This window comes from Oryctolagus cuniculus, chromosome 14 (assembly GCF_051225735.1).
Source record: "Oryctolagus cuniculus isolate XC-2025 breed Fujian yellow rabbit chromosome 14, ASM5122573v1, whole genome shotgun sequence".
NCBI classification, from domain to species: Eukaryota; Metazoa; Chordata; class Mammalia; order Lagomorpha; family Leporidae; genus Oryctolagus; species Oryctolagus cuniculus.
Genome location: NC_142880.1, coordinates 77,960,161 through 77,988,122, shown reverse-complemented (window position 1 = coordinate 77,988,122; position 27,962 = coordinate 77,960,161). Strand labels below are relative to the sequence as shown.

Below are 27,962 nucleotides of genomic sequence, written 5' to 3'. Positions count from 1 at the left end.
GTTCATTCACCCCCCAACGGCCGCTGCGGCCAGCGCACCACACTGATCCGAAGCCAGGAGCCAGGTGCTTCTCCCGGTCTCCCATGCAAGTATAGGGCCCAAGGACTTGGGCCATCCTCCACTGCCTTCTGGGGCCACAGCAGAGAGCTGGCCTGGAAGAGGAGCAACCAGGACAGAATCCGGCGCCCCAACTGGGATTAGAACCTGGTGTGCCAGTGCCGCAGGTGGAGGATTAGCCTAGTGAGCCATGGCGCCAGCCACTGATTGGCTTCTAATTGGTGCTTCAAACTTATCTAAAGCATCACTCCCAACAAGCTGAATCCCTTTTCACATAATTGTTCAGCCTAGACACCCAGAAATTATTCAAAGTCCTTTTTTCATCTAAGCTCTTCAATATAGCAGCAAATCCCACTGACTGTCTTCAAAACATGCCTCAAGTAGAAAGTTTATTACTTCCATTGACAGCACAGCACCATGGTCCAAGTCACCATTATCTCCATCTGCACAGTTGCTAAAGCTTATTATGGGTCTCCCAACCTGGGTGCTTCTCTCTCTAGTATCATCTTGCTGTAGTAGCCAATCATTTAAAAATGACTGAACATGCTGCCTACCCCCACTCAACTCCTTCATTGGATTACATCCACTCACAGTAAAATCCAATAATCCACACTGCTCTATATGACCAAAACTATCCCTTGGACCTCATGGGAGATTGTATACCTCTTGCCTTTCACTACTCGGGTCCAGTCACTCAGGTCTTCTTGGTACTTCCAAGTAGGCTTCTAACTTGTCTGTGCCTCCAGGTTTTATACTGGCTCCTCACTCCCCTGGAACATTAGTCCCTGGATTTTGAATTATAACACAATTCTCTGCTCACATGACCTCCTTCCAGAGGAGTCCCTGGAGCTCCTAACTGAACTCATGCTCTATTACCTATTTTGGTTTAACTTCTTCAGAGTCCTTTACTTCTTGGAGGGATACTACTTTGTTATTGTATTCACTATATGTGAATATATATACACTTCTCCATAAAAGAATTTATTTACCCACCTATTTTTCCCTCTCCTCCTCCCCCCAACACAAACACACATCCATTAGAAGGAAATCTTCAAGGAGCTTTGTGCTGTTCACTGCCATGTTCCAGGGCTCATCACGGTGCTCAGAACACAGCAGGCACTCAGAAGATCAGTGTTAATTGAATAACTAAAGGTTCTTCAAAGCCATGAGACTCTTTTGAATATGGCTTTTATGCTTTATAGTTGCCTACAAAGTGGATTGAGGTTTTTTGCTTGTATTTTTGTTTACTGAATTTTATCCCTTCAATCCCAGCTACTCACTTCACTAATTATAGCTGGAACCACTTTTCTTACACTTCACCTATCTTACCTAAACACTATTCTCTGAAGAGCCCATATGCACTCTATATACCTACCATGGCGGGAGCATTATAATTCTGGATAGGAGGATAATCCACTCAGACTGTAGAGAAAGTCTCATCTCTGTTGCCTCCCAGCCCAAGGCGCACACAAACAAGATAGCAGATAGCAGTTCTGGTGTTACTTCCTGCCATGTGATTGGATCAGTCTGTGTCTACCACTGTGTAAGTGGCATACTCGTGGAAGAAAGACGATGAGATCTCTCCTCTTGTCTGGGATTGGAGCAGAAGGCAGCAGGCTATCACAGCATACAGATAAGTATGTTTTTACTGCACATAATATGCAGGAATAGAAGTATAGTCAGACTCCATCTGGAAATAGCCAATGACCAATGATCATAGACTTTTATTAAAAAAAAAAAAAATTAAAGACCATTCTAGATCATCTACAAAATACTCCTCCAAAGGAAGTATATTAGAGGCCGGCGCCGCAGCTCACTAGGCTAAACCTCTGCCTTGCGGCGCCAGCACCCCAGGTTCTAGTCCCAGTCAGGTCGCCGGATTCTGTCCCGGTTGCCCCTCTTCCAGGCTAGCTCTCTGCTGTGGCCAGGGAAGGCAGTGGAGGATGGTCCAAGTCCTTGGGCCCTGCACCCACATGGGAGACCGGGAGAAGCACCTGGCTCCTGGCTTCGGATCAGCACAATGCACTGGCCGCAGCGCACTGGCCGCGGCGGCCATTGGAGCGTGAACCAACGGCAAAACGAAGACCTTTCTGTCTCTCACTGTCCATTCTGCCTGTCAAAAAAAAAAAAAAAAGTATATTAGAAACCATGCTTCAAAGATGCCTTCAAAACTCCTTCTGAAATGCATTAAACAATTAAAAAGATGATACTATGCTATTGGCCTGGAGTTTTACTCTATCACTGCAAGGCTTTCAAAGATGACTGACAGCAACATTACTTTCCTGTATTTTACAGGAATTGCATTTACATAATTGCATAAAGTGATTCTGAATTGACCTCGCACATGAAAATAGGTAACAGATGGCATTAAGATGTCACAGTGAAGGAAAATGCATTATGGAAATCACTTGCAAAAGCTAAGAGAGCAGACCATTTTTCAGAGCCTGTTGCATTTATAATTATTCATTTGCTGCTACATTCTTTCCTTTTGAAGGATGCAACCTAGACTGTCACAAAGCTCCCTATCCTATATCCCACCACTTTTTATTGACTTGTGCATGCTCAGGAAGGGAAGAAAAGAGCTTCCATAATCCTTGCTGGCTAAGCAATCAAGTCTTTTTTCATTCACTATATCCTGTTTTTATGCCTATCTGTTCTGGATGTAAAACCACAGTTGTCTTGAAAGCCAGCTGGCTGCAAAGATTCCCCCTTCTTGACCTGGAACGTATGTGCAGCAGCACAATTTTCAAGCTACTTTATTGAGCAAATGTTGGATATAAGTAAGACTGTAATTTATGTAGTCAATATAGGAATTTGGATTATTGGAAAAGGCTACACATCAATAAAAATGTATTTTCTTATATAAAATACATAATTACCATTGAAAAACTATCATTTTCTAAACAAATATAGAATCTTCTCAAAGTAGTTTCCTGAGCAATACAAACATAAGTTTTTCTGACAACAGCTACATTTCCTTCCAGATAAATTAAATACATGATCTTAGAACTTTTCATACGGCACAAGAAAGAATAGGCTCTGTTGGTTCCCAGGCAACTGCTACCACATACCTACTATGTGCCAGGCCTTTATACTGAGTTCTAAAAACAGAATGGCCTTTCCTGCATTCATAAGGAAAAAGACACATCATAGCTTTGTGACTCATAATGCAATCCACTCATTGTCTAAAATGTGCAGTTTGTTTTGCAAGACCATGCACGTGGAATAAGGCTCATATGCTTGACTCATGGAGAATACACTGGCCACTTGTCAAATCGTATAACTTTCACTGGTCTCACCTATACACTCAAAGCTGTCTCAGCTTATGACCCATGCATGTGATATTGATGTTACTTTTAGCTCATGCCTGCAAACTGCGCAGCTCCTATGGAACCCCAGCAGTTGCAGTCCCCTACCCCAGGAGGCAGACTCTAAAAAAAGGTCAAGGTAGGGCTTCTCATGTAGTACCTTAGTGTTTGTGGTAATGTACACTCACCTGGAGACTGCTGATGTCAGAATCCCTACCTCTCCTCTTCTCCTTTAATCTCCCTTCCCTATCCTTACACACCACCAGAATCCTTAGAAGTTCAAACCCATGAAAGTCCCTCTTGTTTGTATACCTGCTCCCTTAGAAGGCCTGTGTTCCTTGCCTACGTGTTACCTCAGTGGAAGGGGAAAGACTACAAAGGGTGAGAGGGTAATGAAAAGAGGGACAATGGTCTCCTTAGAATCCTGGTTAAAGTGAATATTTCTGAGCATTGCAAGCTAGTTTCCCCTCCCCCTAAAGCAAAACTCTACCATTGCAGGTTAATCCCATAGAAAATTGTCCATATTCAACCATTTTGCCACATAAAAACATCAGTCTCATATGGTTCAACCAAATAATCAAGGATTACTGAATTTTTTGACCCTATTTAAAAGTTGAAATTTAGAAGAGTCAGTACACTATTGTGACCTGTCACTTCCCTTTGTAATTTTGTTACTGGAGACACAGAACCCGATTCCCATAGTAACAGATCCCAAACAAATTTTGGAACACAATCCACACATAATTCTAAGCCTATCTACAAAGGGTGTGCTTTCCAGCGCAAAACAAAGTTGATGAATTGTGTTTATTAGAATTACAGGATAGATAGCACAAAAGACCAACTCTGGGACTCCAGGACTCCCTTTCAGGCTGGCTCCAGAACATAACTACAACCTAAGCTTGTCTGGTGGGGAGCCAGGCCAGCACAGGAGACGCTGCAACCAGCAGTACTGACTCCTCCGTCCAGGCCAAAGCCACAGGTCTGAAGAGAGGCTGACCCATCAGAGGGCTGACAGATGTGGGGATGCACATCTAAAACCCTGTGGTCAACCATGCCGCCTTTGGAATAACCTGTGGAGGTTTAAAAACTCCAGTGCTTATGAATCTCCAGGAATTGAGATTTCAGTGGGCAGGAGTGCCTTCTTAAATTTTACAAAATTCCCTGGGCAATCCCAAACACAGTCACTTCCAAGAACTGTGGTTCTCAACATTGTGCAAAACCAGGAGGAAGGTACATGGGTTAAAAGAGAAGCAAAAGTGGTATCCACAAGTCCAAAGGGAATCCCAGCTCCAGGAAGTCCCCTATCTAGGAAGACCAGAGGTCAGAAGTCAAGTGGTGGGTGCCTACAAGCATCTACGTTCCCAGGAAGCCAGGCTGGTAGCACCAGGAAGATACAGCACAGGTCACAGGACCCCAGCGACAGGCTCAGGTTTGACCCCATGGAGTAAGGCAGTGACACAAATCCTACCACTAAGAGAACATTGAAGAGAGGGCAGGAATCAGAAAACTCGGGGCCTGCTCTTGTCCAGACATGAGGTAGCACCATGAAGTAGAAAGATAGGGAGATTCACCCAACACAGACTCCTTAGCTCCTCCTCTTCCTTCTTCCTGTAGCCAGAACTGTTCCTAGACCCTGGGAGAGGCTTTCCTACTCCATCTGTCAGGGTAAGACTTCGTGGGCAGGAATCCAAAAGATCTTCATAGTTCTTCCCTCAGAATAACTAACTTACCTCCTCCTGTTTGCCATGCCCAAAAAAAAGAAGTCTTTCTCTTTTAAATTCTGCTCAAGACCTATGTTTTTCAGGGAACTTCTCAACCCAATAGTATATGATCTATGGTCTACTCTCTTGCTTCAATGTACAGTCACATGGCCTGGGGCAAGGGTCTTTCTGTTCAGAGGACCTCTTTAATTTGCACTAAGGTCCCTCATGGGCTGGAAGGAAATCTCTAACAGTGCTGATTTGTTTGTATCTACTAAAACATTTGTTTTTCTTTGCTTTTAAAATAAACCTTTCAAAACATACAAAGCTAGAGGGAGAAACAGAGGATGAGAACTCTTCCATCTACTTATTTGCTCCCCAAATGGCCTCAACAGCCATCCATGGGGCAGGGTGAAGTTTGGAGCCAGGAATTCTATCTGTATCTCCTACATGGTTGGCAGGAGCCCAAGCACTTGAGTCATCTGCTGCCTTCCCAAACACATTAGCAGGGAGCTGGATCAGAAGTAGGACAAGCAGGACTTGAGCAAGTACTGCAATAGGGGATGCTGGTGTTACAGAAAGTAGCTTAATCTGCTGTACCACAGTGTCAGCTTCGAACATTTGTTGACTGAATAATCAAACTCGCTCTAAATTATCTCCTTACCAAAATAGATTAATTCTGTATTAAATGTTTATCGGGGAATTCCACGCTTACCCTTTATGCACACACATACCTACCTGCTCACAATTTTTACCCAAAAATGTTCATGCAGCAAACATTTTAAAAGTTTATCAAGTGTAGCCAGAGAGAGCCTGCACCCTGCCCAATTTCATCCACTGACGACAGCAGAGCACAGCATAAGGGCTCCTTGTTCTGCTGTCTTTCATCCCATGCTCTGAGCAAAATTGCACAGGAATTATGAACAGTTAGCAAATGGTACAGAACAACCAAAGCCAGCTGACAGCTTTATTACAGAACCAGGCTGGCCCTCGCAAAGCCAAGTCACCCAAGCTCAGGAACAAGTAGCAGGCCTCGTCCCTGGAATCATCCTGAGTTCAGTGCTGACCTTTGTCCTCCCAGGGCACCCATTGTGGTTTAGAGACTTGCACTGCAAGGCAAAGATCATTCAGACGCCAGTTGAGATGAGGCCACAAACCCAAATGCCGGGAGAGTGTCCCATCTCTGTCTCCGGGGTGCAGCTCTCCAAGGGATCTCCTACTCAGGGAAAGGCTGAAATCTGAACAGCCCCCAGAGAATCAGAAGAGGAGAAACGGGCTGCAGAGAGTATCTCATTCCCCAATAGAATAAACATTCTGAGAGCTTGAGCCAGCCGTGTAGAAAGTCAAGTAAAGCACTGTGTCTTCAATGAATGGACACCTCGCCTGTGTCTAAACGGCCTTTTGCTCTGCTCTCCCTGGCGATACCATCCCACCTCCAGGCTCCCTCAATATCAGATGCTTTCATCCTCCCGTGGTTGCATCACAACTCTTCAGGCTCAGATGGAGATGACTCTAGTGACTCCACTTGGGCCCCATTTTCTGACCTTTGTCTCTTTCTCCACCAGAAAAATCATCCCTTCTGTTCAGGAAATCCTATGCATTATAAAACTGGGAACTATATTTTCCCCAGCTGTTAGAGATCTCTGAATACCTGTCCAAGCCTGACTTGCTCATTGCCCAGTTATCTCCTCTAAAGCCAGAGGCACACCCAGAGGCAGTGGGGGTGGGAACTCACAGAGCAAATTTGTTCCAATTTGGGTTCTGCTCTCACGACTCTTTCCTCCTCCTACCCTCTGGATTGCCTTAATAGTGTGTGGGGTGTCTGGAATGAGCATATATAATACATATTTACATAGATTATGCAGGCACATGTATATAAAGCAGAGTTTTCCTATCATACCTCGGTCCCCTCAGCCTCTCGGGTACATCTCATTTGGGAACCTTGGTCTACAGGGCCCTCCAGTCCAGGTGCCTGCTCCTTGTGAAAGAAGACTAGATAGGGAGGAGCTGGCTTTTGTTTGTTCTACAAACGACAATGCTCACTCTTAACATTTAAGTGAGCTTTCACTCAGGAAAAGGCCATGGTCTGCTCCCATAGACAAGCTAAGGAATCAAACAAGATGTCCATTGATGGACAAATGAATCAAGAAAATGTGTACATGCACACAACTGAGCACTATTCAGCCAGAAGGAAGAATGAAATCCTGACCTTTGCAGCAAAATAAAGGAACTGAAGGTCATTATTTTAAGCAAGATAAGCCAGACACAGGAAGACAAGTGCCACGTGTTTCCTCTTATATGTGAAAATGTTAAAAAGAACATTGATCTGAGTGTAGAATCGTGATGATCGGAGGTTGGGAGTGGTGGCAGGGAGTGTGACAGCAAGGACCAAAACACAGTGACACAGAAGGAATATGCCTTAGCGTGCTATAGCAGTGGATAAACTGTATTCATAATAACCTATTGTATATTTTATTAAAAACTAAAAGGACCTCAAAGGCTCCTGACATTGAGATGACAAGCAGTTGGAAATGCTAATTCCTGTGATTTGACCACTATAAATGTCTCAATACTACAATCTACCCCACAAATATGTACTACTATGACATATTCATCAAGAAATATATAAACCCTTATGGAATAATTTTTAATTATATATTTTTAAACACCACAGACATGAGAAGCTTTGCTGTTCTTTCTCCCTCCCCTTGACGATCCAACTACTGCACCCAGATTGATGCCTCTGAAGTTAGGTCAAGTAACCCTTAAAATCCTCCCAGAATTCTTTGAGCCTCTGAAAAATCTTCAAGTATATGCCTTACAGTTACCTTCCTTCTCATTATTCCTATTTGGTCAGGCCAGCTATGTTCAAAGGAAATAAACTGTATGACAGGGGCCATATCCATGTATCCATGTTTGTTATTAATAGAAAACTCTAATTTGAAAGCCTTGATCTTCTCATTTGAGGGTGAGATGTTTGACATCTTTTCTTATATTTTTACCAGCCTCTTCCACTTGAGTTTTTCTTTTCCAGAAAAAGTATTCTACACTCAAAGTAAAATATATTTAAATTATAAAATTAAATGGGTTGTAATACAGGGGCCAAGCTTTGGGGGTGGGAAAAAAATCTAATTGAAAGGTTCTCAACTTAGGGGATTTTACTGCCAGGAATAATTTGGCCATATCTAGGGACACTTTGATTTGTCACAACTCAAGAGGTCAGAAGAAACTCCTGGCACTCAGTAGATAAATGCCAGGAGTGATGGTAAACATCCTAAGATGCACAGTTCCAACACAACTACTTAGCCCAACTGTCAATGACAATATTCAAAGACCCTGGTCTCCATACACAAAACCATGACTTTTCTATACAACAGAGAAATTGATTTATCCTCATTAAAGGTACTTTGTAACTCGGAGAACAAAGACTAGAGGCGGGCCTTGCAGCTTCTCCCAGTAATAGAGGTTTGCCAAGGAATGGAGCAATGCACTAGCTAGGTACTGAAGGATGCTGCTGCCATCTAGGGGAGGGAAGGAGGATTCCCAAAGAGACCACTTCCCAGCTCCAACGGCCCAAGCCAAAAGGCAGTAGGTGCACATTTACCATATTCGCCACACTGCAAAGACAAAACACTTTGGGTTTTATTTTGAGTAGTTATTTACAATGTAAAAAAAAAACATGACTCAGAGTTCACCGTGTCCTTCATTAACTTGCTTTCTCCGTCTCATCTGCATGGTATGAAGCAAAAGTCCAAGTTTCTGATAAGAATGACCAGTGTTTGATGGCTGTTTGGGTCTTCATCCTTAATTGGGGTAGAATGGGAAAGGTCAATCACTGGTCCCAGAGCTCTCTGGCAATGACTTATATCTCTCCTACATCCTTTTCTCCAGATTAAAGACAACAATGAGTTCTAAGCCATAAGTCAAGAGAACTCCTTAGTTTGTAAAACATTGTGATGTTTGTTTTTAAAAACAAACTGTAATTAGATGAAAATTTAAAAGAACCTGAGACCAGTGTCTTCCTCTCTCCATGAAGATAATTGGGCTAAAAAAAAAAAAACATTTTTAAGGACATTGAAGAGAATGGAAAGGGATGGTGGGACAGCAGTGAGGGTGGGGTATGCTGTCTTCTCTGGCTTCTGGCCTTCAGACTGTGGGCGCACAGAGTACCCAGGGCAATAAGCTTCATTTTCCTTCTTACCTGTTGTCTTCCTCACTGTCGTCATGGTTGCAAGGGCTAAACCTTGATTATATTTCATGCACCAGAAATAGCAAGCTTTCAACTCCAACAGAGATTGCAGAATATCTTCAAACAATGTAACATCTACTTTGATCTGTGAATAGGCCTGAACTCTATTTCTGTGTTTCAGACCAAGAAATTGTTGTATTTGAAAGGCAGAAGGGGGAGGGGTGTGTGGGGTGAAAGAATCTGCCATCCACTGGTTCATTCCCCGAATTCTAACACAGGTCTAGGCCAGGTCAAAGCCAGGATCTGGGAAGTCAATCCAGGTCTCCCACATGGGTCGCAGAAACTCAAATACCCAGGGCACAGCCGGAAGCTGGAACCAGAGCCTAGATTCAAACCCAAATACTGAAATCTTAACCACTGCACCACTCTCCCCTCCTTATTTCTAAATGATATGTTGACACAGCTATTTCTTGATGTTTGATTACAACATGACCTATATATCCCTATTAAGAAAGGAAATTTACTGCCTAGATGTTTCTATACACTTATGAATTCCCTGTCTTCCCTTCTTCAGTGAGCCAATAAAAAGCTGAGAGGAAGCTCTTGTGCTTGAGCTGATGGACCTCACTGTAAGACGACTTGGCATGAAAGCCAGTGTGTATAGATGTTTCCTGCTGGACTGAGTATACCTCTACTCTGTTGCCTAAGTGGCCTACTGGAGCCAAGCTGGGAAAGATGGAAGACCACTCTACACGCTATGTCGACTTCTACTTCGGCTCTCGGTGCAGACTGATTATCCACTACAGAGGTGGTTCTATGGTACAAATCAGTTCAAATGCAGTTGGTAAATAGATAACCTGTGTCAGTACACTGCTGAAGTCACATTAATTCACTTGCAGGATGCCCCAAGAAGAGAACAGAATATGGAGCAGAAATGCAACCTTCTTCCCAAGGGAGAAAAGCTTTCAATCCAGCTGCTGCACTGATAACAGCAACCACTTTGCATGGATTCTGAACATTTAAAACAAGCGCTTTACACCTTGGGTCCCATTTCAATGAGGCCTCACTCCAGACCTGTGCAGCTCTTGGCTCCTGGAATGTTAAACTGTTGCTGTGGTGCCTTGAGGCAGCCACACTAAGAACGCCACTTCTATCTGCACTGTCTGTTCCTACAGCCCTGCTCTCACGGAAGTGTCCAATATTCCCATGCGATTATGATCTGACTTTAACCAGTCAGAACAAGCCCCAGCCTCATTAAGCTGCCTGCCTCCATGGTTCATATTAACTCCCTAAGTTGCAAGTATTATCTTTATTAATGTTTTGTATATGTCTTGAATTCTGTCCCTTTTTGTACATATCACATTTCTAGTGTACAAATGGAAAAAGTTGACCATCTTCCAGAAATTGCATCCCTATTTTTTTTCACTGTAAAATTGGCCACAGAAATTCTTCTCCCAGTATCCACACTCCTGCAATGCAACTTTGCCACTATTTCTGTCTATAACCTGTCACTATCCATCCTTTGAATCTGAGCTGGCCTTCTGACTTGCTTTTCCCAGCTGAATGTGTGGAAGAGATGCTTTGTCAGTTCCAAGTATAGGCCCCAACAGTACCCACATGTCTCTCTCACTCTCGTAGAATTTTGCCTGGCCATGGTGTGGACCCCTGGACCCAAACTGCTGGAGGAGGTCAGACCAAATGAACAACGGAGTAACTCAGCGCACATTTCTCAACTAAAGCACAAAAGATATGGAGCAGGTCGGGAAGGGTACCTTTGACTTAATTCCTTTTTGTCCATATCTTCAGCCATTTTCCCTGTTGCTGACCCCACTGTAGCCACTCTGCGGAGCACTGGGGTCTCCACTACTTAGCCTTTCTGGGACTCTGAAGAAGAAACACTTCAGCTTCTGAGCCTCCCCACTCCCTACTGAGGTTATGGTCCTCAAGTCACACAACTTGCTCACCTCATTCCTCCTTTCAAAACGTTATGGCAATTTTGTTCCTTCTGCTCTCTTTGGGGTTTTAATGCCTTCTTACTTCCTTACTGAAACGCTTAGTAGTGTTTGGAGAGAATGTATACATGAACACATGCATTGAATCTTTCAGAATCAACAAGAAGTCCCTCCACTTGATTTTGTAGATGAGGAAACGGAAGTCTGAAAGATAACCAGCTTGCCCAAAGCCACTGAATGCTTACTGAAAACTCGAACTATCTGGAGCCCTAGGGCCAGTCCAGTGTTTTTCCTCTATTGCATGCTACTTGCATGATTATATCAGGAAGCCCAGGGGATGGGTCTAAATCTTACTCTTGGTTGATGATATTGTAGGTTTCATCTGTGCCCTACATAAGGCTCTACAGTGATGTTGTCTGTTCCTACTTTGACAAACAATGGAATAAGCCAATCCAATAAGCCTTCAGAAGTACACAAATATACATATAGTCCTCTGATGACCCATCCATCATCAATCTAGAACTGAATTTTCATATTCTCGCCAATTGTATAAACTCTCAGATGCAAGTTAGAAACTGTTTAATCAGTGTTTAAAATTTTAAACCTCTGCTCAAACAAAATTGCAAAGTGTGTGAAATATTCTTGCAGACAGATAAATGGCTCTTAAGCCAGTAAGAAGTGGTTAGACCTAGATGATTCAAAACAAAGCTTGCAAGCTTTTCTGATGTCTAATGACATATAGATCACAGTTAGAGCTACCTAGTTTCTGCCAATAATCATGGTTAATTATACAGAAGAGCTTGGTTCAGATGTCAGGGCCACTGACTTAAAGCCTGCATTGGCTCCCATATCCTCTCAGCAGCCCTTTTCCTGGGATTGTTCTCAGCCCTACTACACAACACTAGTGGACATCAAGCCAACACAGGGATTTGGAGAAGCAAACAAAAGAGCATACATCCAAACCTGAGGGTAAATACTGCATCTGGATAAGGAAGAGGCCTCTCATTTCCCCATGGCTAAACCATGAAAATCAACTAATCTCAAAGTTAGCTTCTATCTCTACTCAACTATTTCTGACCCATTGGGATGGGCAACTCCAGATTGGCTTAGAGAATCGAATCACTCAAAGACTGAGGTACTTCCTTCAGAATCTTCCACTAACTGTGCTCCTCTTTGGTCATCCAAAAGACTTAGCACTTTGTAGTGCTAACCTTTCTTTTTCCACACACTTAATGCTTAATCACCATTAGGATGCTTGCTGTGTAAGAAGGAGGCTCAATTGGCCAGAGCTGAGCAAACTTCCTGGGGAGTCATGGGAAATGCCATGATTGCTGTTAATATTTACTGAGCTCCTGCTCTTGCCTCACACTCTGTTAAACACTTTATGGGCATCAACTCAAGTAAACACCAAACCAACCTCATGAGATACAGTTATTACTGTGCATTTATGGAGGATGCTGGGACTTTGGGAAGTTGTGAAATGCTCCAGTTTAAAAACCTAGCAAGTCTGAAAACTTAGTTTTTGCCAGATTTTAAAAGTTGTATTCGTGACCACCATGTTTCTATAGTTATCCAACGAACAGAACAAGGCAGAAAAGTTTAGATTCTGTGTTGTAACAAATTTGGAACCAAGAAGATTGTAATATACATGATTTAAGAGTTGAGTGACAGTGATCTGCAGAAGGGCTTGAGATTGGAAGAATTTTTTTTTTTCAGCAAAGTGCTCTGGAACTTAGTTCAGATCCTGAACTAAGAACAAATGAGGGGAAAGAAAGGAACAACAGTAATGAGAAATATTCCCAAGGATATTCAACAGAATTTGATGTTTTTAAAAAATGAATTAAGTGGTTGAGTCAAAGATGATGCCATATTAGGAAACTGAGTGATTCTGAACATATTGAAAACACGTGGCCGGCACCGTGGCTCACTAGGCTAATCCTCCGCCTTGCAGTGCTGGCACACCGGGTTCTAGTCCTGGTCAGGGCACCGGATTCTGTCCCAGTTGCCCCTCTTCCAGGCCAGCTCTCTGCTGTGGCCAGGGAGTGCAGTGGAAGATGGTCCAAGTCCTTGGGCCCTGCACCCCATGGAAGACCAGGAGAAGCACCTGGCTCCTGCCATGGGATCAGCACGGTGCGCCGGCCGCGGCGGCCATTGGAGGGTGAACCAATGGCAAAGGAAGACCTTTCTCTCTGTCTCTCTCTCTCACTGTCCACTCTGCTGTCAAAAAAAGAAAGAGAGAAAGAGAGAGAAAGAGAGAAAGAAAACACATAATAGAGCATTTGGGAGAAGTTAATTTGGTTTTGACTATGTTGTTAGAACTGAAACACATAACACACTACAATAGTAACGTAATCCATTACTGGCTTAAAATACATATTGGAGGGGCCGGCACTGTGGTGCAGTAGGCTAAGCCTCCGCCTGCAGTGCTGGCATCCCATATAGGCACCAGTTCAAGTCCCGACTGCTCCTCTTCTGATCCAGCTTTTTGCTGGCCTGAGCGAGCAGTGGAAGATGGCCTGAGCACTTGGGCCTCTGCACCTGTGTGGGAGACCTAGATGAAGTACCTGGCTCCTGGTTTCGGGTCAGCCCAGCTCTGGCCATTGCAGTCATTTGGGGAGTGAACCAGAGGGTGGAAGACCTCTCTGTCTGTAATTCTACCTCTCAAATAATCTTTCAAATATATATATATAGGAAATACAAATTGATAGTCAATAATTAACCAGTTGTAAGACCTTACTATAAGCAATGTAAGAAATAAAATGTGAAGATAACATATTGAGTATAGTGAAGGAGACACCAAATACACAATAGCACAAAACTGAAAATGAAGAACCACAATAGAGGTATAGACTAAGAGCTATAGGACTTCAAGATTCAAGGCATTCATTCCTCTGGGAAACCTGGTAGCATCTGAAATGGGTTTTCAAGGATCATTCAAACATCATAGGGCAAAAATTGGGCAGGACGTTCCCAGTGGAGAAAGCAGTGTCAGAAATTCTGAGAACAAACTGCCTAGGAACAGTAATTAGTCCAAGAGACTGGAGCGTGAGGCTCATGGATAAGGGAGAAGAGAGGACACTAAAGCATCAGGCTAGGAAAGTAGGGAGTGGGTGGGAGCCAGTTAATAGAGGGCCTGACAGTCTATACTAGGGAGGTTGGACTTTGTTCTACAGCTAATAGGAAGACATCAAAAGCTCTCAAGCAGGGAGTGATATAAGTATGTGTAAATCATATTCTAATCTTTTTTTTTTTTTTACAGGCAGAATAGACAGTGAGAGAGACAGAGAGAAAGGTCTTCCTTTTCCATTGGTTCACCCTCCAATGGCCGCTGCGGCCGGCGCGCTGCAGCCGGCGCACTGCGCTGATCCGATGGCAGGAGCCAGGTGCTTCTCCTGGTCTCCCATGCGGGTGCAGGGCCCAAGGACTTGGGTCATCCTCCACTGCCTTCCCGGGCCACAGCAGAGAGCTGGACTGCAAGAGGGGCAACCGGGACAGAATCCAGCGCCCCAACCGGGACTAGAACCCGGTATGCCAGCACCTCAGGCGGAGGATTAGCCTAGTGAGCCACGGCGCCAGTCTGTATTCTAATCTTTATTTCCACACATGGACATTTGATTTTTTTTCTAGGCTTATTTATTTGAAAGTCAGAATGAGGGTGATGGAGAATGAGATCGACCTTCCATCTGCTGGTTCACCCCCCAAATGGCCACAATGGTTGGGGATGGGCCAGGCCTAAGCCAGAAGCAGGAACTTCATCCAGTCTCTCCTTTGTAGGCCCACAAACTTCGACTGCACCACAGCTCTGCTTTCCCAGGCACATCAGCAAGGAGCTGGATCAGAAATAGAGCAGCCAAAACCTGAACCAGCTCGCACATAGGAAGCCAGGCTTGCGTATGGCAGCTTAAACTGCTGTGCCACAGTGCTGGTCCTGTGAGCATTTGATTTTCATAAGTTAAATGAATCTTTGCTCTGTATCTCTTCTTTGGGGTTATTATTCCTAAATTCCTTTGCATCTTTTATATTCTATACAGTGTTTCCATTTAATCTTTCATATGACCTGAGGCTTCTTTTTCTTTCCTCTCTGGCTAGAACTGAAAATATCATCAGTATCAACCACGGATGTCAACAAAAGGATTCTTGCTTTAGTCTTAAGGGACTAAGGATCTTTTATCTTGGCCCTGTAGTCTATTTCTGATACTCTACTAGTTTAGCCTAGATCCCACTTGCAGTGGGATATAACAAAAGGACTTGCTCTGAACATTCAACCAAGGTTTCCCTGTGATTAAAAAAAAAAAAAAAGTTAAGATTTTGAGAGGTAGAGTTAGAAAGAGGGATAGACAAAGGTCATCCATTCACTGGTTCACTCTCCAAATGGCCGCAACTGCTAGAGCTGGTCCTATCTGAAGCCAGGAGCTTCATCTGGGTCTTCCATAAGGGTGTGAGGGCTCAAGCACTTGGGCCATCTTCCACTGCTTTCCCAGGTGATCAGCAGTGGAGTAGCCAGGACTCAAACCAGTGCCCATATAGGAAGCTGGCATTGCAGACAGAAGCTTAACCTACTCCATCACAGTGCCAGCCCCTTGATATATTCTTATACCATCTTAAAGTCCTTCTTCAAAGAATTCAGTTCCAGAGGAAAAGAACTTGAAGTTGTAATGTACCCGTTTGCCTCACAATGATAGTGTTGCTTTAAAAAAAAAAAAGTCTCTGGAATGTTAACACCAATTAAAAACCTGTTCCAGTCTCTTCTGGCCCATGCAACCAGAAACCATAGAAAACCAAGCTTTCTCCAAGTTGCAACAGATAACACAGCTGTTTTCTGGTGAATTTTTTCTTAGCTTACATCTTTCCTTTTGCAACATAAATCCATTCTACCATTTCTACCCTCAATAAAACTAAGAACAGAACCTCCCTTCCTGCCCTTCCATCTTTTAATTTGTATTCTTTATTTCCTAAACACTCAATGTTACATTTGGACACTGATCATATAACTAAAGAAACTCAGCCACGTAGTACTATATATTTTGCTCTTGTAGTCATTAAATCTTCCCCAAACCTAAAAGGACCAGAGACTACTAACCAGTTGTCTTTTTCCTCCCACTTGCAAGGACCGTGTGAAGAAAGCAGGTTGGGGGCAGTGCTACAGGACAGAGGGGTGGAGGAGAGAACAAGAGGAAGTGGAGAACATTTAGCCCTTGTTGGGGGTAGCTGCTATTTATTTGTAATTTGAAAATGAGGGTCCAGTGTTCTTCACCTTCCTATCTTTTCAAGTGGGAATTCATAAATCCCCTTAGCTTACAAACATTCAAGGTGAAAAATTCAAAAATATTTGTAGGATACTGCATAGGCCAAAGAAATCCTGCCACGTGCCCCAGTCTGCATGTTCTGCACTAAGCAGGACATGGCCCCTGTGAGCAATCGGGAATCGGCCCTAAATACGAGTGTCCTCTTCTCTGCCACTTGAGGGTATTTTTCTTGAACTTGGACACCTTGCTAACCAAAGCTAGGGAACCCACCCACGGGCAGGTTTTATGTCCTAATATCCCACTGCCCTTGTTTTTGTCCAGGTTTCCTACTTTCTCTGTAAGTTCAGTTCCCCTCAGCACATTCATCCTTAACCATCAACACAGCGGTTCACCTTGATGGCTGCAAAAAGGAAAACTAAGAAAACCCTTCATAGGCCTTACTCATTCCAGATACCTGAAATAATTTCCTACCTGGATCTCCTGAGATCCCCTGAAAAGTCGTTTCTCGACAAAGAAAAAAAAACCTACATTGAGTCATACTCTGCCAATGAAAAAGTTCCTGCTGGGAGTGAGTTAGGCAGCTTCCAAAACCAAATTAACCTTTTCCTCCCGAGTCACTCATCTTCAGTGTCCCTCAGCCAGGCAGCACATTCTCGGAGCAGGAGAGCCTCCAGAGGAGAAGAGACACTGGGTGTGCCCAGGGCTTGACAACCCGCAATCCAGTTTTTCCAGTTTAGCTATGTGTTGGCTCCTAGGCCATCTTGATGAAAATGTGCAATAAATCAGGCCTGATCCTTAAGCAACCACAAAGCCATGTTCACCAGAATGAAGAAAAAACACTGACCACAACTTAGTAGCTGCAAAGCGTTTCTCGATATTTGTGTTTTGTGTTTTCCTGACAGCTTTTAATGACCTGTGACCCAAGGCTGCCATCTGGATCAGGTCACAGATACATTGACAAGAACTTTCTCTCCAACTCAGTTCAAGCCTCCCTTCGGGTCCTCCACACCCTGTGACCTATCTCTGACATTGTTTCAGGTGGTCTGAACATTAGTGACTTCATTTTGATCTGATTTCCAGTCCTCAAGTTTTCCCCCTGTCACCTCAATCTGGTGGTTTCTGTCCATCTTGGCTGGCTTTTCCTCTTCGCCTGTTTGGAGACCATCAGATTTACTCAATTACCCCAGGTTCTCACATGATCACCCCACTTCCTAAACCAGAGCCCCAGCCCCCAGCTGATACATCTTGGTCAAATTTTGATGTTAGCAGACAGTGCCATCTGAGATCTAAAAACTTAGACATAGCAGCCTCCACTTCTACATGGTCACAGCTCAAAGGATGCATTTGTATTCTTGACTTACATCTTGCTTTTTACTCGTCCATTACCTATCCTATCTCCTCCTGAAATTATTGTCATACAAATTTTTTAAAGAATTATTTATTGGAAAGACAGTTACAGAGAGAGGTACAGCCAGAGTGAGGGAGGTCTTCCATTCTGCTGGTTCACTCCTCAAATGACTGCAGGGGCCCAAGGACTTGGGCCATCCTCTGCTTTCCCAGGCCATAGCAGGAAAGCTGGATAGGAAGTGGAGCAGCTGGTTGAACCAGGGCCCATATGGGATGCCAGCACTGCAGGCTGGGGTTTAACAACTATGCCACAGCGCTGGCCCCTACAAATTTCTTATTTTAGATAATAGTAGATGTGCAGCTTTATTTGGCAATGTCTTTCTCAGGCCAGGTATTAACTCTGCATTCTTTTCTATTTTGAGCATAAGATATGCTAATATTAATAACATGGAAGAACCTGCTATCATTCTCTGGAATTTTATTTGGTTTTCCTCTTTTGGTTTCAATACTCAGCATAGTTTCCACTCTGAGATGACATCTGGACATGAGAAAGATTTTTCCCAAAAGAGAATACAAAGGACTTCTTATGGATAGTACTTGTGGGCTACCTCGCATGTCAGCCAGAGGCCCTGTGTGCCCTTTCTCACGACCCCTTGTTGGGCAGAGCTTGAGCTATGGACTTGATCTGCTTGGATTTGAATCCCACAGCTCTGTATTAGCTTGATCAGTTTATTCTTGAAGTTTCAATTTACTCCTTCTATAGTGGGCATAATACATAGCTCATAGGGGTTGTTGTGAAGATTAAAGAAATGTGCCTAAGTGAAGCATTTGGCACAGAGATTGACTTACACTAAGTGATGGTTTTCATTGTTTCCCCACAACCCTTCAGGCTAGCAACACAACCTGGAACTTCTCTCAGTCTTGGGTAATGTAGGGTTCCCATCATGAATGGATACACATCTGTGAGTGTCGATGTTCCCGACTGCACAAGCTTCCTCCCCTTTCCTTAAAAGCAAGGCCTATTCAAAGGTTCATCTACTCCACCCAGGAAGCTACGCCTCCTCTTTACCTGGGTCAGGTGAAATAGCCAAAAGCTGACCTTCACTACATTTTAAAAGCTGGAGTTGGCAAATACTGCCCTACAGTCCCTCCTAGACCCACTGAAGCAGCAGAGAACCCTACCATCCTGTGGAGTGAAAGCTGGTCTTGCTCACAGATGGTGGAGCAGCACAGGCTGAAGGTGGAGGCTGTGGTTTTCCACACAACAAATACAATTCTTGGACTTGATTATCCTTCCCAGTGCACCCTGGAAGCGGTCAAGGCATACCTCACCAAAGCCACTCTGCTCCCACCTGCCCATGCCTACCTCAGGAAGTAGTGAATGAGAGTCTGTGGCATTTTAAAACTTACACGCCTTTTTTGGAAAAGTCCTATAAATGAAAACAAATAGATCATTATATACTGTTACATAGTTATTGATGGACTGATCATTTGTAAGCAAATATTAAAACCAATCATTAGACTTCTCCAGGATGAATATTTAGTTCATAAGATACCATAATTAACTCATTTTATCAATATGAAATATAAATTTTATATAATATCTAACCACAAGATAAACTAGCTTTTTAACTTTTAATAAATGGTCAGATAATAGGTCTATCGATCTATTGATGAATATATTAGTGTACAATGAAAAAACATCCCATTAACTACCTGTCCCTGTATCTGTTTAACAAACACATTACGAATCTCCACTAGGAAAAGTGCAGTTGGAGGTGGTTCCATATCAACCAGTATCTTGGGAGAAGTAGACCCATGTGCAAAACCCAGCAAGGATGGAAGGAAAGTTTGGTGAACAAGGAAGGAACCAAGTGAGGACCAAAGCAGAAGCTAGCTGACCTCAATACTCTAAACCGATGGTGACCCAAAGGAGCCTCATTAAAATTCCCAGTCTCTGTGGCTCAGTTAAAGATATGAGAGTCTAGACAGGCAATAATCACTGAGACGTGGCCTCCATCAGCCCACAGGCAAGTGACCCCTAATCAGATCTGACATATGCTGGAGAGAAAGCAACATTCAGTCCTGGAGTTCTTCTCCCTTGCTCATGCCTGTTAAGATCCAAACTCTAGTTCTAAGCCTCTAGCCCTATAGACTCTTGCAGAGACACCTAGTTCCAAAAACACACTTGATCTTGACTTCCTGCAAATTATCTACACATGTCTTACTGAATTATCTATATTTCCATATTAGACAAACTCCATAGCTAATACTAGTCAAATTGTTTAGATTTTATAACCATAGAGAAATTTGATGTTAATACATGCATCCTGAAGATAAATATTTTTTGTATCTATGAAATTTATATTTATTAAATAAAAACTTTATATTAAAAAATCCATGTGTACATTGTGTGTAATACTTATTTTCCATTCACCTTATAAGACCCATCATATACATTGTTTCATAATCTTATACAAAATAACAATCATTTTCAAGTTTACATTCTGCAAACTGTTTGAAATCTCATTGTGTACACAGAGGGTTATAATAAATGGTACCACTAAGAAGTTGGACAGAGTAAAATATTTTTAAGATCAGTTCAAATATGTACTCTGAAATCTTGCCATTTAATGTTGTCCATTGTTGTATAACAACTTATTGAAAATGAATAAAACTTCAGTATCTGCATTTTTCACTAATTTTACAAGATACTGGGCATTTAGCCTCCATGCAGTCAATATGGAATCAATAAACTTTCTATGAACAATGTCTAGGAATACAAGGAGCTTAACAAAATTTGGTTACTGAAAATTTAAATCGGAAAACTTGCAGTGGTCTACTTTACTGATCACTCAGTTGCTCTTACTTGATCTCTGGATAAGAAGTTTCATAAATACCTGGCTCATTGCATGGCACAAATGTGTCCTAGTTACAACTGAAGCCCACCTTTGCAACTCATTTTTTTATCTACTAAAAAATATTCTCTCATGATGATATCTTGTAGCATTCAGAATCTAATGGAAAAGTGTTGAAAACATGTTTAGAGTCAGACCCCTCATAAAAGCAATATTTTAAAAGTGAAAAGTTAAAGCTCATGGAGATCAAATGGACCCTAAAGGTAAAGTAAGGAGGGAGTGGCCCTCTTGGCTGTGTTACCCGTATCTAGCTCTGACTTTCTTTCATCTTGCACTTATATCCCCATTGCATCATCATAGTTATCTAGAGACCTTGCCAAGCAGGCTGACATGTGTGGGCTGCCTAATTACAGTAACTTGATATTTGGCCAGTTGGTAGCCAATTTTCTCTTTATGAAGGAAGGTCTACTAATGATTTCTATAATCATCTCCATCATTATTAATACCTCAAAGGTGACTCCACCCAGAAATGCTGGGAATTGGTAGGAGAGGGCATGGGTGGGTCCATGTGTTCCTTTAAATACCTAGGGTTACAGCACAGGCTCCCCTTTCTGAAAGCAGTTCTGGAGTCTTAGGCCTGTACATCCTATCTTGCACACTGTAGTGTTTGCCCACCTGGAAGATTCCACCCAGCGCCATGACCGATGATGAGCTGTCTGCCTTAGTAGTGGATAATGGGTCAGGGATGTGCAAGGCAGGCTTCGGTGGTGACGATGCCCCCCGGGCTGTGTTCCCCTCCATGGTGGGGCGCCCCCGACACCAAGGGGTCATGGTAGGCATGGGCCAGAAGGACTGCTATGTAGGGGATGAGGCCCAAAGCAAGAGAGGCATCCTGACCCTACAGTATCCCATTGAGCACGGAGTAGTCACCAACTGGGACGACATGGAGAAGATCTGGTACCACACTTTCTACAACGAGCTCCGTGTAGCACCAGATGAGCATCCCATCCTCCTCACTGAAGCACCCCTCAACCCCAAGATCAACCGGGAAAAGATGACTCAGATCATGTTCGAGGCCTTCAACACACCTGCCATGTATGTGGCTATCCAGGCTGTGCTGTCCCTCTATGCTTCTGGACGAACCACAGGCATCGTAATGGATTCCGGGGACGGGGTCACTCACACCGTGCCCATCTATGAAGGCTACGCCCTGCCCCACGCTATCCTACGTCTGGACCTGGCAGGCAGAGATCTGACAGATTACCTCATGAAGATCCTGACGGAAAGAGGCTATAACTTCACCACGACGGCTGAGCGGGAGATTGTGCGGGATGTCAAGGAGAAGCTGTGCTATGTGGCCCTAGACTTTGAGCAAGAGATGATCGGTGCAGCAGCATCTTCCTCACTGGAGAGAAGCTATGAGCTTCCTGATGGGCAGGTGATCACCATTGGGAACGAGCGCTTCCGATGCCCTGAAGCCATTTTCCAGCCTTCCTTTCTGGGCATCGAGTCCAGTGGAATCCATGAGACAACCTTCAACTCCACCATGAAGTGTGATGTGGATATTCGCAAGGATTTATATGCCAACACAGTGTTGTCTGGAGGCAGCACCATGTACCCAGGCATTGCTGACCGGATGCAGAAGGAGATCATGACCCTGGCCCCCAGCACCATGAAAGTCAAGATCATTGCCCCCCCAGAACGCAAGTATTCCGTTTGGATTGGGGGCTCCATCCTGGCCAGCCTGTCCACGTTCCAGCAGATGTGGATCAGTAAGCAGGAATACGATGAAGCTGGTCCTCCTATTGTTCATAGAAAATGCTTCTGATTGGGCTTCCATGTCAAAATTTACATTTTTCCCCTTTTCAGGTCACAGTGATGGTATGACCTTGTTTTTATCCACACTGACCAGTCCACTCATTCCAGTTTATAAACCAGCAAACCCATCTCTCCATCCAGGTATCCTGGACTGTGACCCACTTAACCGTGTGCTGATCACTATCAACTGAAGGAGAATTCTAATAGCATGTCCTGTTTTCTTCACCTAGAGGGCTCAAAGAAATGTGGACTTGCTTAAATGAAAGTAAGTGTCAATGCATAAACTCTTGAAAATTATTACTCCAGAATGGATAACCAGAATTTAAGCTTTAAAGTCTAGTTCTCGCTAAAATATTTAACAGCAACAGGCTGTACAAACTTGTAAAAAATATGTATGCATTTAGCAACCATGTCTTAAGTATTTTTGTTTGGCCTACTTCTTTGTATAAAGAGAATGAATTCTATAGGTTGATATCTATATGCACATAAGAACCAGGGAAATAAAATATCACATCTTAAAATGTATTAATGTATCTGCTATCTGAACAGCTAATGTGAATTTCTTTCTGAAGTCACCATGATAGTAATTCCAGATTCTAATTGCTTCCCTTATTAAATAAGCAGCATTAATTGGAATAGTGGCTATATCATTAGGCTTATCAATCATCTAGATTTTCAACTCATAGTGAAGTTCTGCTGGTCAAACACATATTTTAGCACCTTACCAACTGATCCTCATGCTTTTAAAACAACAAAACTGCAGATAATGTGCAATGTTTGATAGAAATTGTTATCAGATTTATATTATGCTACAGATTAACATGATTTTATTAATACAACATGTCTTGAATAATTTCTGTCACACACAATTTTATATATATCTTAGGCAAGAATTTCATTTTAGGGGAAGCACAGCTGAGCATCTTTATAAATTAGAAATTTTAATGCTACTATAATCCCAATTTTATACTTGGAAGTAGTTTGGAATAGCTCTGACATATGTCTAGTAACTAGGAATACTTATTTATGTAGAATGTCTCTGAAATACTAGTATCTTAGAAAATGTCAGTGTATCCCAGTTATTCTTAAGTGTTGAAACTTAACTGAAAAGTGATCGTTGTTAAATATAAGAGTGGGAATAAGAGAGGGAAGAGATGTGCAATTCGGGACATGCTCAAGATGACTTACCTCAAACGGTAGAGTTAGAAACATACCAGGGGATTCCAATTCAATCCATCGAGGTGGCATGTACCAATGCCACCTCACTAGTCCCAGTGATCAATTTCTATTCACAATTGATCATAATGATAGGACTAAGAACCAAAGGGATCACATAAACAAGACTAGTGTCTACAAATACTAGCTGATAGAATAAATAAGGGAGAGAATGATCCAACATGGGAAGCGAGATACACAGCAGAACCATAGAATGGCAGATGTCCTAAACAGCACTCTGGCCTCAGAATCAGCCCTTAAGGCATGCGGATCTGGCTGAAAAGCCCATGAGAGTATTTCAGGCATGGAAAGCCAAGACACTCTGGGGAAAAAAAAAAAAAAACTAAATGAAAGATCTCCACGAGTGAGATCCCAGTGGAAAAAACAGGTCATCAAAGAAGGAGGTACCTTTCTCTGAAGGGAGGAGAGAACTTCCACTTTGACTACGACCTTGTCTAAATATGATCAGAGTCTGTGAACTCAAAAGGCTTCCATAGCCTTGGCAACTCATGACAAGAGCCTAGGGTGATTACTGATGCCATAAACAAGAGTGTCAATTTGTTAAGTCAACAACAGGAGTCACTGTGCACTTACTCCTCATGTAGGATCTCTGTCCTTAGTGTGCTGTACATTGTGATTTAATGCTATAACGAGTACTCAAACAGTATATTTCACTTTGTGTTTCTATGGGGGTGCAAACTGTTGAAATCTTCACTTAATATATGCTAAACTGATCTTCTGTATATAAAGAGAATTGAAAATGAATCTTGATGTGAATGGAAGGGGGGAGGGAGAGGGAAAGGGGAGGGTTGCGGGTGGGAAGGAAGTTATGGGGGGGGGAGCCATTGTAATCCATAAGCTATACTTTGGAAATTTATGTTCATTAAATAAAAGTTAAAAAAATCCTATAGTAAGAAAAAAAAAGAAAATGTCAGTGTATCCTAATAATTTCTGAAATTGTTAATGAATCTAGTGGTGAAATTTACTAGTGCATTTATTTCAACCTATGCTGTGATTTATGATATCAGGGTTATTTGAATTTTTCAGGGTTTTTCCCTGATATTTTTAAATATTTGAATTGCCTATTAAGGCATCAGGAGATCCATGCTTCAAAAGGAGGAATCTCTTCCTTTTAGTTGAGAAATTTGAGTTTTAAATCTCCATTTTGAAGTCATTAAACATTTTTTGTTTAAAACTTTGCAAATCCTTTCTTATTTCCTTTATCTGACAATATCATTTCTAAATGCAGTCAACAAAAATCAGTCTCCAAAGGCACTCTATTTTAAAAGACTTGGAATCTCCTTTCATTAAATTAAAATTACCTCATTCTTGCATATTGAGGTTTCCTGTTATTTTTCTCTAGTTCTTCCCAAAGACTTGGAGAAGGACCCAGAGAGGATCACTGTTGATGTGTGGGACCTGTTTGTCCTTACATACAGTTTTATACCTGGTACATTTGACCACATGAACAGCAAATTTTTTAAAAAGATGGCTATTCCAGGAAGTCTAAGAATTCCTCTTAACCTCAGTTCAAAAGTTGGAGTTTAGCGGGTGAACTGGTCTTCAGATAACAAGTAAGTGTAGTAGCAACAATAATACAATCTTGAAGTCATTTGCTGCAGCACTTTCCCACCACTTTCACACACTTTCTTGCCTACATTCTGAGTTACCAGAAAAAACACCTTTTTCCCACCCACAGAAAATTTAGGGGACAGGCAAGGTGAATGTCTGAGAAAATGAACTAGAGAATTCTACATGAGGTAAAAATATGAATCCCATAATGCAAGCAGCAATAAAAATCTAAGGTCTTTGGACCTTCTCCTAGTCGTCAGTACTCACTGACTAATGGGTAAAGTTAATGAGGAAATAATCCCATCTCACAATTCTACATTTTAGAGTCAATGTCTTATTTAGGTAATAAAATTGGCATGATATTCACCAATGGTTCACAAGCCTGGCTCATCAAGCAAATTACTTAAGAAATTTATATAAACATAGATTCTGTATCCCTGGGCCCAGAAATTCTGGTTCACTTTGAGGTGAGGACTAGGAATGCAAATATGTAGCAAACTAGAAGGAATCACAGCTCCAAAGAACTCAAAACCTAAAGCATATTATAGAGCCCAAAGAAATAGACTGGCCATTCCTCCTCTCCACTCTCTTCATAAAATGGAATAGCACAAAATCGGATGAATTTTGTCTCATTGTAAATTTTTATTCTTCCTTGTTGAGGCATCCTGAGCAATCTAAGTTTAAACTATACTGCAATCTCCCTGCCCCCAAATTGTTTTTCCCCAATCACAGGTAATATTTTTCTAGAAGCATGCATGATCCAAAGTCAGTTCCTGTACTCTTCTCCTATAACATAGACGTGCTTACTTTTCCATAGTGGGATTATTTTATAACTTTAAAATAATCCTAGGGCACAGGTCATAGAAGTGTTCCAAGAACTCTGGGGAATTTATAATCCAAGGGTGAGGAAAAACAATGTACAGTGGAAAGTGGTGGGATCTAAGGAAGGTTCATGGACTGAATGCAGTCCATTGTACTTAGGATCAGTCACAAAGATATTTCAAAACCAGGGTGACTTAAAGGTTCAGAGTAGATGGAGTCGGTTCAGAGTAGATGGAGTCAGTTAAGTCTTAAAGCACATACAAGTTGTACTGAGTATAAAAACTTAAATGATTCAGGCACCTTGAATCAGGTTGATGAAGTCATTGATTCCTTGAGTATTTCCATTGAACTATACTAGAACTGTAAAGAAACTAAGAAGTATTCAGCCCATAAGGCTAAGTTCAAATGTCATCTCTTCTATGGACCCTTTTTTAGCCTTCATTACTCACCCCCATCCCAAGGAAATATGATAAGCTTCTCATTTGTGTGTCCTACCATGTCATTTACATGCCTGTGGCATCATAAACACATCATAATCATACGTCTGCTCATACCATCAGGAAGAAACTGGAGAACACGGACCAGAACAATGTTGACTTGACTCTGGCTTTTCTAGGATTTCCCTAGGCCCAACATTAGCACTAACCTATTAAACATGGTTGAACTGATGTCAGTGAACTTGTGGATTCTGACATACTTCATGAACATACAGTTTTGCATCATCTATCTCTTATTACTCTAGTCTCAACTCCTTTTCTGTTAGCCTCTGAAAATTTGTTGGTATTGTCTTGCCCCTGAAGCATATTTCTTTTTCCTTCTTTCCTTCCCTTTTTCCACCACTACTCTCATTCTTCTCAGTATGCAAATCTGAACTTTAATAGTCTTTGCTTGTTAAAGTACTATAATTCTTCTAATTGGCCAAAGGAGCAATCAACCTCATCTTTTGCAGTACAAGCTAACTATGTGACCACTAACATTTTAGGAGGGAGGGAAGGAAGGGAAAGGAAAGGGGGAAGGAGAGATAAAAGAAATTGAAAGCTTTTCACTAAGTATCAAAATACATTCAGGTTTTCTAATCTATTTTGCACTCCTGTTGACATTTTTCTTAACTCCCAATTGCTCTAGAATTGAGAATTTCAGATCTGAGTAATAACTCAGTCATTAAAATGTATTGAAGAGTGTACTTTTCTGCTATTTACAACCTCCTTCCAGAGTTTATAAAAGATTCCTTTCAAAAACACTCAGAACTAGGAATTAAGCATATGGTTTGCTCAATACTGCTTCCAGATGTTAGAGTTGGAATGTCTTTAGGGATGTATATGTATACACCAGTAGAGACTGCTCATTACAGTTGATACTTTAAGACTTCCTTTTTAAATATGAAAGGAAATTTCTGAACTATAACTGCCATTGTTTTTAAGCTAAGGTCATAAGTAATGAAAACTCTAGAACTTCTTTGAGTCGCCTGCCTCATTTTTTAATTCTATGCCAAATCCAATGTCTAACCACCTTATAACTTTAAGTTCTGCTAGATCTACTCAACAGATGTGCCAGCATGATATGATCACATACTTCATCTAGACAACACCCAAACACTGCTTGAAAAATGAAAAAATCTCATTTAATTGGCTATTTGACAATACATAAGTTAAAGCCAAGTTATTGTCCCTGGAATTGGGAATGAAAGATTTGTAACCATACCCATACCATATGACACAGTTTCTGGAGGAGAAGAAAGTAGATAAACAGAGCAAGCAAGAAGAATTAAATTTCCCATTCGCAGTCCCTTCATGGGTGTGTGGTGGTCAGAAAAGTTTTCCTACCTATTTTACAGGTTGAGGGGAAAGAAGAAAGCCAATGCCAACAGGGTAATTTAAC

At 42.2% G+C, this 27,962-nt stretch overlaps 1 protein-coding gene and 1 long non-coding RNA gene across 7 annotated transcripts in view; one reads left to right on the top strand and one right to left on the bottom strand.

The window, feature by feature from the left end:
• Window positions 1-27,962, bottom strand: part of LOC138845201 (uncharacterized) — a 192,243-nt gene that overhangs the window by 42,128 nt on the left and 122,153 nt on the right. The window contains exon 3 of one of the 5 annotated variants that reach the window (XR_016220766.1): window positions 1,429-2,170. The exons of 3 other annotated variants lie outside the window; for them this stretch is intronic. This is a non-coding gene — a long non-coding RNA (uncharacterized LOC138845201). Of the gene's footprint in view, window positions 1-1,428; window positions 2,171-27,962 lie in introns of those variants that run through there. One more of the 5 variants, XR_016220758.1, reaches the window with a different exon arrangement.
• Window positions 21,355-22,966, top strand: ACTBL2 (actin beta like 2). 2 transcript variants are annotated; one of them, XM_089312859.1, is made up of 2 exons: window positions 21,355-21,483; window positions 21,610-22,966. In XM_089312859.1, the coding sequence occupies exons 1-2, from the start codon at window positions 21,355-21,357 to the stop codon at window positions 22,483-22,485; spliced, it is 1,005 nt and encodes a 334-aa protein (XP_089168985.1). In that variant the 3' UTR covers window positions 22,486-22,966. The 2 variants fall into 2 exon arrangements, with proteins under 2 accessions (XP_089168985.1, XP_069912828.1); XM_070056727.2 differs by having other exon boundaries at window positions 21,355-22,966.

Coding starts and splice junctions, on each gene's coding strand:
- ACTBL2 (XM_070056727.2), top strand. CDS start 21,355: ATGACCGATGATGAGCTGTCTGCCTTAGTAGTGGATAATGGGTCAGGG.